Here is a 17311-nt window from a genome sequence, read left to right as displayed (position 1 = left end):
GATTAGAGTCTTATAATTTTGTATCACTGGCTACAAAATATTCCTTACAGGTGTCCAAGGAAACAAAGCAGAGTCAACGTTTTTCTTCATGGAGTAAATGTTTATGTTTGGTAAGCCTGACACTCTGTGCGCACGGATGAGTACAGACAAACTTTAAAAGTTTTTTTTTTTTTTTTTTGCTTGCAGTCATGACTGCAAAATAATAACGAAAGGGTTTTAAAATGTCATCTGCGTGTGTTTGTATCTGCAGTGCATGAGGTGGGACATTTCGAGTGAGGGAGGGACTTTCTGGACGCTGCGCAACAAGTCCAAGGACGCACGAAGTGTGTGGAGAGTGACTGAGAGCATGCCGCTGCTTGGACAAGACACAGGGATGATTTAATTGGACAAAAAGATCTGTCACGAAAAAAACTCTTGTTGTTTTTATTCAGTGCCTTGGCAGTAAAGTTTACCCGGAGTTTAAAGCGCAGATTTGGGAGTTTTCCCCATCACGTGTGCTGCACCGCAGAAGGCAGTTTGGAGAAGTTATAATGACAGGATGGCGCAGATACGGCGACTCGCGCACATGATGCTTTTACTTTTGCCCCGGTTCAGTCGCCAAAGTAGCAGCAAAAGTTTGCATCACTCCAGAGCGCAACAGGTGAGGGTAGATTCGGACGGTCGAGACTGTGCGTAAAGGTAAATACAGACCAATGGGAAATGATCTCAACTTGGAAGGATATAAGCTAAAGAGCTCGTCGTCGTTTAAAAGTGTCAGGGGACAATGAAAGCGCTGACTTTACTGTGCGTAATAGTGTGGCTGTGGGAGCGCAGCGCAAGCCACAGGAACTGTCCGGACCTGATCCTTGACAGCTGTCACTGCTCGGCGGAGAGGACCAAGGAGCTGAGCAGGCAGCACGTCCGAGTCAAAGTCGTGTGTGATGATGTGGAACTCATGGACACTCTACAGCCCAGCTTCTTACCCAACACAACCGTATCCATGTAAGTGTGGAACCACAAACACACCTTCTACCAACACACAGAGACACACACACACACACACACACACACACGCACACAAAACATGTGATCCACGGACCCAGTGGTCCTGTAGTTTTGGGATATTCGCTGAGAATCAGTGGTTCTATGCGCACTTTTTATTTTTTCATTCATTTTATATACCTGCTGACTCAAATCCCAGCAGTGATATGGCATGAGTCGGGGTACACCCAGCCTGTGTTGCATGGCCACAAACACATTCACACATGCATGCACAACTACAATCAATTAGTCACCAATCCACCTAACCTGCATGTCTGTGGAAGTGGGAGGAAGTTGGAGCACCCAAAGGGAACCCACACAAACTGTGCTAACCGTTAAGCCACTGTGCTGTACCACTTTTTATACTCATAAAGAAAATGGATTTGAAATTTTGGCTGCTCAGATGTCCAACATAAATAGAGCTGAGCCTGCTGTTATATTTTTAATGGAATGATCGTGATATCTAAAAAGCAAACAGTTTTAACAAAATGTGGAAACAAAACTTATTCTTTTTAGGTTCCCACATCTGTACCCTTACTTTTTTTCATTTTATCTGTTACTTCCAGAATGATTTTTATCAAGGTTTAAAAAAAAAAAGGCTCAGGTGTCCAAAGATGACTTAAGAACTCAACTAACTGCTATCTCTGAAACACTTAATTTCAAAAGAGCCATTCTGAAAACAGTCTTGGTACTATGCAAACAAGACCTTTCAAAAAAATTACCATAAAAGGATTAATGATTAACTATTGTGTTGCCCGTGGGGATCCACAGGCTCTAGATTGGGTAGTGTTTATAAAATAAATAGCTGACATTTAGTGGTAAGGCAACCTTAAGGGCCCCTTCACACAAAACATGACTGAGGCAGAATGGCGCATGAAAAAGGAGTCAAATGCCACTCGTGAAAAATTGGAGCCGTCTCAAATTCCTCGTACAGCTGTTGCGACAACCATTCGCGCACACCAGAGGCTGTAAGACAGCGAGTGCCCATTTGACTCCTTTCTCGGCAGGTGTCGGCCAAATTCCCGGTGTCACACACAAACATCTGACACTGCTCGCTGGAAAAGCTGTGGATATTCATGCTCCCAGCACAAGAGTAGACAGCAGGTGACCACATTCGTCCTGTGGCATAACCTAGTAACACACATGGGGGTGACTGTGCCGAATGCCCCCCCCCCTCCCCCAGATAAACACATATGGCTTGTGGAGTGCGTCATCATCCCCACCTCACTCACACACACACACACATCATGGATCCAACATTGTCAGCTCTGGCTGAGGGTCCCAGAGTCTGGTCACTGTCCAATGCAGTGCACTGCTGGGAACAGCTGAACGTTGTGTACTGCATCTCAGCTGTAAGTGCTTAATGCACATGTGTGTGCGGGTGCTCATGCCCTCATCACATGCTGAGAATTACGTGCCAACACGATCACATGAGGACCAGCCAGCACCTGAGAGCATGGCATGGATTGGAATTAATGAGTTGGCCGAGCAGGCTCATGTCACTTCCACCATGTAAATTGTAGTTTACATGACAGACAGACAAAGTGGAGACAAAATAGCTAAAATAAGGGTAAAGGAATAAACTCATTCATTTGTGATCACTTTGCTCATATGCTTTGCGGTCAGCACCTGTCAGAGCTTGTCAGCTGACTGCTGATTGTCAGCTGGACGTGACCATGCACGCAAGGTGTTACATTACAAACACAGACACCAGACAGATGCAGGACAAACACATAATAATACATACATAAAATAAAATTAAATCACAGAATACAGGAACATAGAGTGAGCCTTTTTTCTGTGAGCTGCTGAGGTCCGCAGACAGAGTTGGGCATGTTCTCCTGTGACATGCAGCTGTTCAGATATCTGTGCTTGCAAGTCACAGCTGGGGAACACCTGTAGTGGCTTGTAGGATATGAAGTCACATAAGTACAGCATGAAGCATGGACCTTGGCATGATGTCCTCACGTAGAAATAAATTAAAACAATATTCCTTCAGCTGACTGCCACATCAGCGCACCGCAATGCTGGTGAATACTGTGTCATGCAGGAAATCAAGCCACGGGACGCCCCCATGAAGCACGTGTCACTGTGGGATTTCCCCACATTGTAATAATTAAAACACATCACATTTGTAGCAGATTACTGCGTGCTGGACACGCTATGCCGGCTGATATGTTCACAATGCGAGAGCCGGACTCTTCATGAGACGGGAGCCAGCTCTTCATGAGACAAGAGCCAGTCAGCTCTTCATGAGACGAGCGCATCAGGTAATTTATGTAAAACATAAAAGGGAGAACAGTAATCCACGTCATTTCATTACTTCCTGGTATATGTCTAGGCAGAGGCTAAATCTGCTCGTTATAACAAGAATTAAGTATTAACAAGTTTTAAGTGTTTGTGTGCGCAAACACTAGCATGCACAAAACCATCGCCACTGTATCGTGCACACCTGTCTGATCTGTGCATCCTTCCTGACAGCAGGTGGAATGTTCCGCGATTCCCCATTTCATTTTTGTTTTGTGTATTTTCTTCTGGTTTCTGTGTCTTTTATGTTATGTGTGAGGGTGCCCTAAGGGTGGTCATAAATTAAGCAAGGCTTGCATAGTGAGTTTGGATGGTGTGTGAGTCCAGAATGTTTTTAGAGTCTTAGACCTCAACAATTTTTAGAAGAACTCAAACCTTTTATTTCCTGTTATGTATTTTTATGTGAATCTACTGTCTTAATATATTTTTAAAATTGTTTAGGTTCTTGTTATCATATACAGATTATTATTTTATGTTGGAATGGTGTGAGTCCAGAAAGTAGTTAACATTGTTAACTATTTTCTGGACTCACACACCATTTTTTCAGCGTTCATCCTTGACGCAGAATACATAAGCATACCAAATGTCTGTCTGTCTCTCTCTCTCTCTGTCTCTCTCTCTCTCTCTCTCTCTCTCACACACAACTGCTGTAAGCAGGTGCTTTTAATTTGACAAACACAGTGGCAGAAGACATTAAAACCCTACACATTTCACTCATGGTACAAACATGAAACTTAAGTCACTCATAGTCACAGCAACATGACACTTAACTAAACTGACTAAAGCACTTGAGCTACAAAAACACAATACATCAATAACACTAACAACACTGTTAAACTAACAAAAAACACAATAATATTTTAACCCTCAAAGCCCCAAACTGCCATGGTGCATGGTAGCACAATGTCCATTGTTTAGTGGTTAGCTAAAATTCCTAATTTCTCCAAAATAAAAATATTTGTCCTATCAACTTTCACAGCATTCATCCTTGACCAAAATACATAAGCGTACTAAACGGCAAATGTCAGCTCTCCCTGTTTTTTGTGTGATTGAAGCCATACACTCACACACACATTTGGCTATTATAATATAGATTCATACAAATTCACAAGTTGCTCTGGGCCAACTGGTGCTTGAAACACAAGGGGCATCACATACATCTACTCAAGAAAAATTCAGGGTGCTGCAGTCAAATGTTTAACTGACTCATTCCTCAGGTGGCTGGTATCAAACTTTAGCCATTATGTCATGTTTCAATTGCATGCCTGTCCTCCTGGTAGAATATATTGTTGATAATTTGTAAAACTTTTAAGCTTTTGTTATAGATTTTGTTGACTAGTTCCTGTGGCCTTCCAAAAATAGTTTCCTATTGTTCCTCCTGTTAATTAATTGATAACATCATTGAGTGTTGCTGAACGGAAGCTTTTCAAAGCCACCTTCACAATCCTTAAATGTCTGAAAGCATAAAGAAAAAAAAAACATCCTTGATTTAAGAGATTAACACCAGTTTCCTGATGCAACTTGTCACTGAATAGTAGAAGAATAAAAGACATTACCATGATAAACTACAATATACAGACTGCAGTCATTTATCAGACAGAAAATTGAACACATGAGGGAATAACACAGACCACAATACTTGGAAAAAAAATGCAGTAATAATACACCAGGAATAGAAAGCAAGTGACATAAAATGAATGAGTTCAACTTCAGACTCATTACTGAACACAGACACAGTGAAAGCACCTGTGAGGAGTATAATTTAGTACATGTATTTGTTTTTGTTGTTCAGTAGCCAGAACTCAAAAAAAAAAAAAAAACTTGTATCTTAATGCTTCTATTATAGAATATCCCACCATGAAAACAGCATTTCATAATCCTGGGATTTCATTTTTTTTTTTTTTTTTTTTATGTATTGCATCATAAGTATCCATTGAATTAATTGTTCCTTCACTTATTTCTGTGTCTACTGTCGGAAACAAGAACAAAAAGTCTTCCATTCACATCAGCCACATCATTTTATTGATATAGCTCCAATCTACAAAATAAATCACTCCAAGGTGCTTCACAAGGGTAAAATTTAACTTTACCAAGCACATAGGCAGCAGTGGGAACGCTAAAATCTCACTGGGCTGTGACAGCCTGCGAATGGCATCCGTACAGAAATTTATAAATGCAGTTTGCAACTGTTCAGTCCCCTCACCTCAGTCAAGGGGCAGCGCCTGCGTGTGGCTTGATTTTTGAACAGACCAAAAATTTGTATGATAAACTCCCTCCCCAAACTGTCAGGTGGGCACCTCACACCCCCCATCACATTCTCTGCGACTCAGGCATCCATTTCAGAATGAGCAAATATTTGCACAAAAACAATAAAGTTTATCAGTTTGAATATGAAATATCTTGTTTTTGTGGTGTATTCAATTGAACATAGGTTGATGAGAATTTGCAAATCATTGTATTCTGTTTTTATTTACATTTTACACAATGTCCCAACTTCATTGGAATTGGGGTTACATACACATGGTACACACATGACTGTTTAATGCCCAGAACTGTACGCAGAATACAGGATACAACTCTGCACAGTATGATTATGCACATGTGTATTTGTTTACGTAAATCACCTACATTTCAGCAAGATGAACTGCTCATGTCCATATACTGTATCCCACACGTCTTCTGATCTGTGCAGGAGGGGGATTAACCTGCTTTCTGTGTGTGAGGCAATCAGAGGGAACAGCAAATCAGCCACTTGAATCAATTATTATTCCGCCCGGAAACTTTGGAAGGATAAGTGGAATTGGTTACCTTTCTCTTCCAAAAAATAAATCTGAAAGTGTACCTATCTGCATTTGTGTTGAATTATTGTCCCTGGATGAGATCAGTTCACTGCAAAATCACCAATTTATGACAAAAGTTGATGTGTTTATATCGGTTCCTGTAAAATTTCACACATGAGATGACCACTGAATAGCGACGCTGGGTACAATGATTTCAAATCTGTACAGTGAGGCTTTATGAAATGCCATCATTTGTACAAAGATAAACTGGATAAAATATTAAATGGAATCTGGCACAACACGTGCAAAATATACTATATATATATATATATATATATATATATATATATATATATATATATATATATATATTTTTTTTTTTTTTTTTTTTTTTCCAATTTATTTTCTTTTATATAGTGCCAAATCACAACAGAGTTGCCTCAAGGCGCTTATATAGAAATTTAACATTTATATTTAACCAGGTTAGTCCCATTAAGATGTCTTTTACAAGAGAGACATGGATAATTTTTAAAGTTTCCAATTCACCTAAGCTGTATGTCTTTAGATGTGGAAGGAAGCCGAAGCACCCGTAGGGAAACCACGTAAATGGGGCAAACATGCAAACTTCACACAGAAAGGCCACATGAGAGAATCGATCCACATGACCTTGTCACTGTGAGGCAACAGTGCTAACCACTAAGCCACCATGCTGCCCTAAAACTTGACCTGCAGCACGGTAAATGTAAATGACAAGAAGTGTAATCCAATTCATAAACATGTAATGAAAAAAGTTTACTTTGTGTCATGATGCAAAAGTGGCTGATGGAGATCTCTGCTGGTCACAAATTAACTATCTGGAGTCATTCAACACAGATACGTTTCAAAGTCACATGTCCGAATTAAGCAGTTCTCCCATCAAATTCCCCACACTTTCAGTTTCCATTTGAATGTTTGTTGAAAGTGCAGACTTTAACCTATATACCACTTTTTAAATTTTGTTGATAGCCCCAGTAAAACCTGAATAATGATTGATAATTTTCGCCAGACATTTTCCTGAATTATTATTTTAATGTGTGGAGTGCCACTCCGTTTATTGCCTTGTCCAGTGTGCGTGCCAATGGGTGTTTTTCCTCACTTTCCTTCTCTCTGCTTGATGCATTTACAATGGGAAAAGAAAAAACATTATTTCCCCTTTATCCTTTTGTGGAAAGTCCATACATTTGATTGGAAAAGGCACATTCAAAGCAACTCTGATGGTGAGCTGCAGTTGCTTTGTCCAGTGCACACATGAAAGCATTTACAATAAAAAAAAAAATCCATCCATCCATCCATTTTCTTCCGCTTCATCCGGAGTCGGGTCGCGGGGGCAGCAGCTCAAGCAAAGCTGCCCAGACCTCCCGATCCACACACACCTCCCCCAGCTCCTCCGGGGGAACCCCAAGGCGTTCCCAAGCCAGCGAGAGATGTAGTCCCTCCTGCGTGTCCTGGGTCTTCCCCGGGGCCTCCTCCCAATGGGACGTGCTTGGAACATCTCTCCAGCGAGGCGTCCAGGGGGCATCCGGAAAAGATGCCCGAGCCACCTCAACTGAGTCCTTTTGACGTGGAGAAAAACATGATTTTTCCTTTATCTTTTGGTGGAAAAACAAACAGCCATTTGGTATAAAGGTACATGCAAAGCCAAGTAAAATGTTCACAGACCCAATTGTTATTGATGCATGCTGCCTTTGTGCATGTGAGCGTCAGGTCATTTTGACACCTGTAGCTGGTGGGAAGTCTTCCCCTTTACCATTGGTGGAAACTCATGACGTCAATGTGCATTGACCACCCACTCCCCACGTGGGTCCGTCCAAATGTCACTCAAATGGAGGAAAGAAAATAAGCCTCCAAGGGCCCAGTACTGCCTCGAAGTGGAGATCGGAGGAAGTATCAGGTCTGTGACATGTCCAACACAAGTCAGAGAAGTCCTGATTTGGACAGGAATTGTTTTTTGAGTGGCACAAACATAATTTGTGTGACATCTTATTGTTTTGTAAATAGCTGGAAAAAAAACAAAACACCAAAAGCATTTGCTGTTATACGAGGTCTGTCCATAAAGTATAGGTCCTTTTTATTTTTTTCAAAAACTATATGGATTTCATTCATATGTTTTTACGTCAGACATGCTTGAACCCTCGTGCGCATGCGTGAGTTTTTCCACGCCTGTCGGTGACGTCATTCGCCTGTGAGCACTCCTTGTGGGAGGAGTCGTCCAGCCCCTCGTCGGAATTCCTTTGTCTGAGAAGTTGCTGAGAGACTGGCGCTTTGTTTGATCAAAATTTTTTCTAAACCTGTGAGACACATCGAAGTGGACACGGTTCGAAAAATTAAGCTGGTTTTCAGTGAAAATTTTAACGGCTGATGAGAAATTTTGAGGTGATACTGTCGCTTTAAGGACTTCCCACAGTGCGAGACGTCGCACAGCGCTCTCAGGCGGCGTCATCAGCCTGTTTCAACCTGAAAACCTCCACATTTCAGGCTCTATTGATCCAGGACGTCGTGAGAGAACAGAGAAGTTTCAGAAGAAGTCGGTTTCAGCATTTTATCCGGATATTCCACTGTTAAAGGAGATTTTTTTAATGAAAGACGTGCGGACGGGTCCGCTCGTCGGCTTGCAGCCGCCGTGACGCTCCACCACAGGAAAAACACCTCTGTTGGAAGCCTTAAGGACAAGTTGGAACATGCCCAGCTGTTACACAATTTCTCATATACTCACTCCACTGAAAGCCATCAAAAGCCGCCTGGATTTTACAAATGGTTATCAACACGGAGGTGTTTTTCCTGTGCCGCCGCTCCGCGCCGGCTGCGTCCCGACGCGCGGACCTGTCCGCACGTCTTTCATTAAAAAAATCTCCTTTAACAGTGGAATATCCGGATAAAATGCTGAAACCGACTTCTTCTGAAACTTCTCTGTTCTCTCACGACGTCCTGGATCAATAGAGCCTGAAATGTGGAGGTTTTCAGCTTGAAACAGGCTGATGACGCCGCCTGAGAGCGCTGAGCGACGTCTCGCACTGTGGGAAGTCCTTAAAGCGACAGTAGCACCTCAAAATCTCTCATCAGCCGTTAATATTTTCACTGAAAACCAGCTTAATTTTTCGAACCATGTCCACTTCGATGTGTCTCACAGGTTTAGAAAAAATTTTGATCAAACAAAGCGCCAGTCTCTCAGCAACTTCTCAGACAAAGGAATTCCGACGAGGGGCTGGACAACTCCTCCCACAAGGAGTGCTCACAGGCGAATGACGTCACCGACAGGCGTGGAAAAACTCACGCATGCGCACGAGGGTTCATGCATGTCTGACGTAAAAACATATGAATGAAATCCATATAGTTTTTGAAAAAAATAAAAAGGACCTATACTTTATGGACAGCCCTCGTATATGTGTTGTTTCGTACATTTGAACATATGTTGTTGAAATTTACAATTTATATTTGCATTCTAAGTTATAAAAATGGCTTGTTAAACATATTTGTGGTTTTCACAGTATAAAAAACAAATGTTTTTCTGTTTGGATTGGATGTTTTTGTGTGAATTTATGGTCACTGTGTAAATGCAGTATGTCAGAATGAAAGAAAAAACGGTAGTCACATAGTAGAAAAAAAAAGAAAAAAGTGATAAACAAGACAAAGTAAACAGTTTTTTAAAGATAAATTATGAAAATAAAAACAAAAATACAATACAATACAATTTTACCCTGTACTCCAGAGGGTTAAAACCCATTTCTAGCACCAAAGCAGTTCAACCACATTAAAAAGGTTTCGATACAGAATACTGAACTTGTACTGAACCTTGATGTCTGAACCGAGGTGTGACCCAAACTATGACTTCTGTGTTGTGTACTATAACCCCTGGAAAAAATTATGGAATCAGCGGCCTCAGAGGATGTTCATTCAGTTGTTTAATTTTGTAGAAAAAAAGCAGATCACAGACATGACACAAAACTAAAGTCATTTCAAATGGCAACTTTCTGGCTTTAAGAAACACTATAAGAAATCAAGAAAAAAAGATTGTGGCAGTCAGTAACGGTTACTTTTTTAGACCAAGCAGAGGAAAAAAATATGGAATCACTCAATTCTGAGGAAAAAATTATGGAATCACCCTGTAAATTTTCATCCCCCAAATTAACACCTGCATCAAATCAGATCTGGTCATTGACATTGACCCTATGTGTCTTTTTGCAAGGAATGTTTTTGCAGTTTTTGCTCTATGGCAAGATGCATTATCATCTTGAAAAATGATTTCATCATCCCCAAACATCCTTTCAATTGTCCAAAATATCAACATAAACTTGTGCATTTATTGATGATGTAATGACAGCCATCTCCCCAGTGCCTTTACCTGACATGCAGCCCCATATCATCAATGACTGTGGAAATTTACATGTTCTCTTCAGGCAGTCATCTTTATAAATCTCATTGGAAAGGCACCAAACAAAAGTTCCAGCATCATCACCTTGCCCAATGCAGATTCGAGATTCATCACTGAATATGACTTTCATCCAGTCATCCACAGTCCACAATTGCTTTTCCTTAGCCCATTGTAACCTTGTTTTTTCTGTTTAGGTGTTAATGATGCCTTTCGTTTAGCTTTTCTGTATGTAAATCCCATTTCCTTTAGGCGGTTTCTTACAGTTCGGTCACAGACGTTGACTCCAGTTTCCTCCCATTCGTTCCTCATTTGTTTTGTTGTACATTTTTCGATTTTTGAGACATATTGCTTTACGTTTTCTGTCTTGACGCTTTGATGTCTTCCTTGGTCTACCAGTATGTTTGCCTTTAACAACCTTCCCATGTTGTTTGTATTTGGTCCAGAGTTTAGACACAGCTGACTGTGAACAACCAACATCTTTTGCAACATTGCGTGATGATTTACTCTCTTTTAAGAGTTTGATAATCCTCTCCTTTGTTTCAATTGACATTTCTCGTGTTGGAGCCATGATTCATGTCAGTCCACTTGGTGCAACAGCTCTCCAAGGTGTGTTCACTCCTTTTTAGATGCAGACTAACGAGCAGAGTGATTCCATAAGGGTGATTCCATAATTTTTTCCTCAGAATTGAGTGATTCCATATTTCTTTCCTCTGCTTGGTCTAAAAATGTATATATATATATATATATATATATATATATCAGGGGTGGTGGTTAGTGGATTTGGTTTCAGTGCACTTCCCAGATCAAACCCCACCACTGTCACATTACTCCATGTAATATGAAGGTGCGCCAGGAAGAGTGTTCAGCGTAAAATGTCTGCCAATTCAACATGCAGATCCCCCTCGGATTTGTTGTGGCGACCCCGAGTCCAAAACAAGGGAGCAACGGACGGGACTTACTTTTACGTACTATATATGGCGGTTAAAATAGGTATCAAACACATCACCATTTTTTCAGTAAATCCATTTCTGAAGGTGCTACTGACATGCAATTTTCACCAGATGTCAGTTACAGCCCACATAATCCACTCATTTCATTAATTTCCTTTATATTATATTCAGCTGGTTTTCTATGAAAATTTTAACGGCTGATGAGAGATTATGGACTGTTGCTGTCACTTTAAGGACTGCCCATGGAGCGGGACGTCGCGACGCCTCCTGAGCCACCACTGTCTGCCTTTTTCGAGCTGAAAGCTTCCAAATTTAAGCCTCTGTTGACCCAGGATGTCGTGAGAGAACAGAGAACTTTCAGAAGAGGTCGGGATCAGCAGTTTATCCGGACATTCCACTGTTAAAGGAGATTTCATTAATGAAAGACGTGCGGATGGGTCCGCGCGTCGGGACGCAGCCGGCGCGGTGCGGCGGCACAGGAAAAACACCTCCGTGTTGATAACCATTTGTAAAAACCAGGCGGCTTTTGATGGCTTTCAGTTGAGTGAGTATCAGGAGAAATTGTTTAACAGCTGGACATGTTCCAACTTGTCCTTAAGGCTTCCAACGGAGGTGTTTTTCCTGTGACGGTGCCGGCTGCATCCTGACGCGCGGACCCGTCCGCACTTTCTTTCATTACAAAATCTCCTTTTTCACAGAAAATCAGCTGAATTTCTCGAATGGTGTCCACTTCGATGTGCCTCACAGTTTTTGAAAAAATTTTGATCAAGCAAAGCGTCAGTCTCGCAAGATGTTCTCAGACAAAGAGATTCCGACGGGAGGGGTGGACCACTCCTCACTCAAAGCCAGCTCACAGGCGAATGACGTAACCGACAGACGTGAAAAAACTCTCGCATGCCCACGAGGGTTCAAGCTTGTCTGATGTAATCGCATGTGATTCAAATCCATATAGTTTTTGAAAAAAATAAAAAGGTCCAATACTTTTCTAACAGACCTCGTACTTCAAAGTGTATATAAAGTGAAATCTTGTTCAAGGATCCGGATCCAGATCACCTCCAAAATTCAGTGGAGTCTTCCATGCCCCAATATATCTGTGATGAAAATTTTGACAAAATCCGTGCCGTAGTTTTCACGGAATCCTGCTGACAGAAACACAAATAAATCAACGCTGATTATTTTATTATGTCCTTGGTGGATATAACAAAAGATTAAGGATGGATTTGATGAGAAGTCTATGCAGGCGTTTGCACCACAGACAGTAGTCATCCAGCATTCCTCATGCCATCAGTGAGCCTGTACCTGCGACAACGTCCATTCCAAACATAGACTGCAGTGTGCGCCAACAGCTTCTGGCCTGGCATCTCATGATCAGTCCAGCACCCTGCAGTTTGTAGCCATCAAGCCTGCAATCCTTTGTGACGTCATATGTACCTTGGATAGAGGAAAAAATAGCACAATCATTCGGCCAGAAAAGTTATGCCTCAGGTATAATTCATCAGCAGTAAATCAACAGCAAAGCAGAGAAATTATTAACGTGATCACCGCCTGTTAGCCCTAAGCTTGTCGCACATGCAAATAAACCAAAGCAAATGAGTGCAGAAATTATGTGCAATAAAATGGAATGATACCAGAAAAAGTACTGAACACACTTACTGGAATGTATTTAATGCTTTGTATAAATGCCTTTGTTGGTAATGGCAGCTTCAAGATTCCTCTTGTTGCATGTGTTGCTCGGGTGTGATTCTGGCCCATTCTTCCACACAGTCTTCAAATCTTGAAGGTTCGTTTGAACTTTGATCTTTAGTTCTTTCCATAGATTTTCTATGGGATTCAAATCAGGTGATTGGCTGAGCTATTTTAGCAGCTTTAGTTTTATTCTCTGAAACAAAATGAAAGTTTCCTTGGCTGTGTGTTGGCGGTCATTGTCTTGCTGAAATGCTCATTCTCGTTTCATCTTCATCATATTTGTAGGTTTTTTATTTGTTTTTTTTTTTTATCAAGAATGTCTTGCACTGACAAGGGGCAGGATTGCTTTCTAATTACTGATAGAATTAAGATGGTGTCTTTGCTTTCCATGTCTTTTTGCACCTCCCTTTCTTCATGTGTATACTTTTTCCTGTGTCATTTCACATTATTAATCATAAGTTAATTTCTGTACTTATTTGTTTTGGTTTCTTTATGTGTGTGTATTACTTGGTTTGTTACTGACATTTAGTGAAAATTTCATGTCAATAGCACCTTTTCAAATAAAATTCATTGAGGAAAAATGGTGATTAGTCAAGTACTTATTTTACCTGCTGTAGTTCCTTGTTGTTGGACATTCTGTTCATTTTGAAATTCAACAGAACATTGTGACATTCTCAATGCGAATGCTCAGTTGCGTGTAAATCTCACATGGCTAAACGTGAGCTCCGACCTCCACTGTCAACATGAGTGTTAAGTGTCTATTCATCCAAAATACGTACGAGAAGTGACTCACTCACTCACTCATCTTTAACTGCTTAGTGCAATTAAGGGTCGCGGGGTTCTACAGCATATCCCAGCATTCATAGAGCTTGAGGCGAGGTACACCCCGGACAGTACGCCAGTCTGTTTTAGGGCATGAGAAGTGACTCTCGCAGCTTATTCCACAAGGCACTGTTCTACTATGATTGCTGGTTTATAAAGTTCAGACCTGGCAGTCTGCCTGGAAACTGAAATAAAGAGCTGCACCCTCATCCAGAAGTTCCATTGCTTTGTAAGGTTAAACTTTGCTTGTGTGAAGCGCCTTGAGGCAGCTTTGTTTTGATTTGGCGCTATATAAAATTAAATAAAATGAAATTGCTTACATTGCGCCTTTTACTATTTCTGGAGGCTTGAAAAATATTGAGTTGGTGTTTTCTTTCCATGGCGACTGGAGCAGTGCACTTTAATGTTTTCAAGGAATTCATGGAACATTGCATTTTTATAGCATTCTGCAATCTGCCTGATGACGCTGCTGTTTTAAATATTTTTCTAATTTTTCTGACTGTCATATCTGGGACACTTTTAAGGGACTTTGTCCACCTTTCTTTGAGCAAGTTACAGGCATTTGTCACAGTGTAATCCATAGATTGAGCCATATCCATATATTTACATGGAGACTGCATGCCCGCATTAAAAGGCTCTGCTCCCCATGCATGGTCTTCTACATGAGACTTGCCAAGCATGGTCAGACAGCTGTGCACAATACTGCAGCAACGGTTTCTTGCACGCTCATGCACGAACACAGTGCGAGCAGCTGGAACGTGTTGCACCACATTGCGTCGATGCTGTGGAGGAAAAAAAAACACACAACATTAAAAAAAAACACTGCAATTTATTGAATTCCTCTTATCGAGCAGACAATAAAAGTATGAACCTTCTGTTCCACTGTAGATGACCCATGGTCATAGACATACAGTCATGAAATACATGAATGATGCAGTGTGTGCTTATCGTGTCCACATCTGCTGGCCCCGCGTGTCCTGCCGGCCCCGTGCGCATGTCCAGTGAGTGGCATGCTGGAGCAGAGACACCACGTCATGTGAACCAGAGCTCACGTGGGCAATGTGATATTCAAATCAACAACTGAGTGTTCACATGATCAGACCATCCTTTTTACATGACGTCATCCTTGTCGCCTGCCAGTGTGCACACTGAGCAGCCACTCCAGCCCGTGGCAAAAGTGATATATGTTTTATGTATTTCTACGTGAGGACAGCAAGCACGCGCACATGCCTGACAGTGTAAAGTAATGTCTTTCATAATACGACACGTATTCCCTGGCTGTGAGGTCCAGGTGCAAAGATTCCAAAAGCAGTAGCTTGCACGGACATGTCCACTTTTTTCAATCATCCCACAGAACAAAGTGTCCTGGCTGTGGTCTCTATGTTTAATGTCATTTCCAGCTGTCAGTGTGTGGCAGTCAGCTGAGAGGTGCTGTGTGGCAATCAGCTGAGAGGTGCCTTGCTATTCTGTGTGTACTCAGACATGGCTGGCCAGCCCCAATGTGATCATGTCTGTACATGCATATCAGTATTTCATGCAAGTGTGCTCCCCCACATGCCACAAGTGTTGGGGGGCGGGGGGTGCGAAACACATGCATGCCATATGTGCTGCGGGGGGGGGGGGGGGGGTGACACATGAATAGACATGCAATACACACACACACAATGCATGTATTGAGGGGGGAGCCAACACTCTGGCATGCCACGTGTTGCTTGACGACACCACACTCATGGGACACTTAAGGCAAATTTCACAGCCAGCTTGAAAGTAGTCACCTGCTCTCTGTTTTCATGCTGACTGCATGAATGGCACCACATTTCCTAAGTGCTCCGCGAGTGGTGATTGTTGATTGTGTGTGACACCTGGAATTTGGAAGACACCTGCCGAGAGAGGGATTGAATGGGCTCTCACAGGGCACTCTTTCTTTCCGTCGCTGGTGTGTGTGAATGGGTGTAGTGACAGGTGTACAAGACGTTTGAGGCGGTTCCAATTTTTCACAAATGGCATGCAATTCCTTCTTCATGCGCTAGTTGGCTTCAATCATGTTAGGTGTGAAGGGGCCCTTAGCAAAGAGGATATAGCCATTTGTGCTTTTGTTTTGTGGGTTTTCCTCCTTCAGATTTGTATCATAAGAAAACCATAATGCTTGTGCTTAATTTTTGACAAAAAAGGCATTTTTTTTCAATCTGTTTAACATATTTACATTTTTTTTTAGAAATATTGAGGAGGTTGGACCAGTGTTTTTTGTGCTTGAGTCAGTTCTGCAGTATAGCCAGAGTGCCAAGCAGATACACTGCTGTAAGTCACAAGTATACACTGATTCATATGGAAATATATATATATATATATATATAAAAAATTCATATCAAGCTCAGAATGGATTTAAAATTTGTCCACAATTCCCATTTTGCTTGTGTGACAAAAAATGCAGAGAATACATCACAAAAATTTGAATATATATATATATATATATATATATATATATATATATATATATATATATATATATATATATGTACAGTGGAGGGCACAGATAACCAAAAATTAACTTCAATAACAGATAATCAGATAACTGAAAAGTTATCTTTGATAAAGATAAAACAATAAACCACCCATAAATGTATCGGAAGTTACAGATATCCAATAACTGATAAATTCTAGTATTGTCTCTGGTACATTTGCAACTACTAACAAACTGAATTTGAGTTTTAACACCACAATTGCTTCTGGTAACATCAAAAGCGACAACAGACCCAAACAATGAGTCCAGACTTCCGTCTTTGAACATCTTGCCCCCTGCTGGAAGCTCTTATTTACTACATGACTTTCAACACAGACACAAGCTGGGAACAGCCACAAAGCCCAGCTACTACCCAATCACAATGCTGCGGTCAGGCCGAGGTCTTGGAAAATAAAGCTATACTGAGTTATGGTTTGGTGTATAAATAAAATGAATACTGATAGAATAACTTCATTAATTAATTAAGGATATGATTCCTTCTTTATGTTCTCTAATGCCATATACCAACACAGTGCAGAGTAGCTACCTAAACTCTGTGAGATAGAGTATCTCGTCAATAGTTTTACATCCTCATTGAAGACAACTTTGGATGCTGTAGCTCCTCTAAAAAAGAGAGCTTTAAATCAGAAGTGCCTGACTCCGTGGTATAACTCACAAACTCGTAGCTTAAAGCAGATAACCCGTAAGTTGGAGAGGAAATGGCGTCTCACTAATTTAGAAGATCTTCACTTAGCCTGGAAAAAGAGTCTGTTGCTCTATAAAAAAGCCCTCCGTAAAGCTAGGACATCTTTCTACTCATCACTAATTGAAGAAAATA

The 17311-nt window shown here is 41.2% G+C and overlaps 1 protein-coding gene across 1 annotated transcript in view; it reads left to right on the top strand.

Annotated features, from left to right (window-relative positions):
* Window positions 1–340: 340 nt before the first annotated feature.
* Window positions 341–17311, top strand: part of LOC117522767 (adhesion G protein-coupled receptor A3) — a 1389271-nt gene continuing 1372300 nt past the window's right edge. Inside the window, exon 1 of the mRNA XM_034184162.1 lies at window positions 341–981. Coding sequence (XP_034040053.1) covers window positions 764–981 — 218 coding nt within the window. The 5' untranslated portion in view covers window positions 341–763. The remainder of the gene's footprint in view (window positions 982–17311) is intronic.

Source organism: Thalassophryne amazonica, chromosome 13 (assembly GCF_902500255.1).
Source record: "Thalassophryne amazonica chromosome 13, fThaAma1.1, whole genome shotgun sequence".
Classification (NCBI taxonomy): domain Eukaryota; kingdom Metazoa; phylum Chordata; class Actinopteri; order Batrachoidiformes; family Batrachoididae; genus Thalassophryne; species Thalassophryne amazonica.
This window is presented reverse-complemented; position numbering and strand designations above follow the sequence as displayed.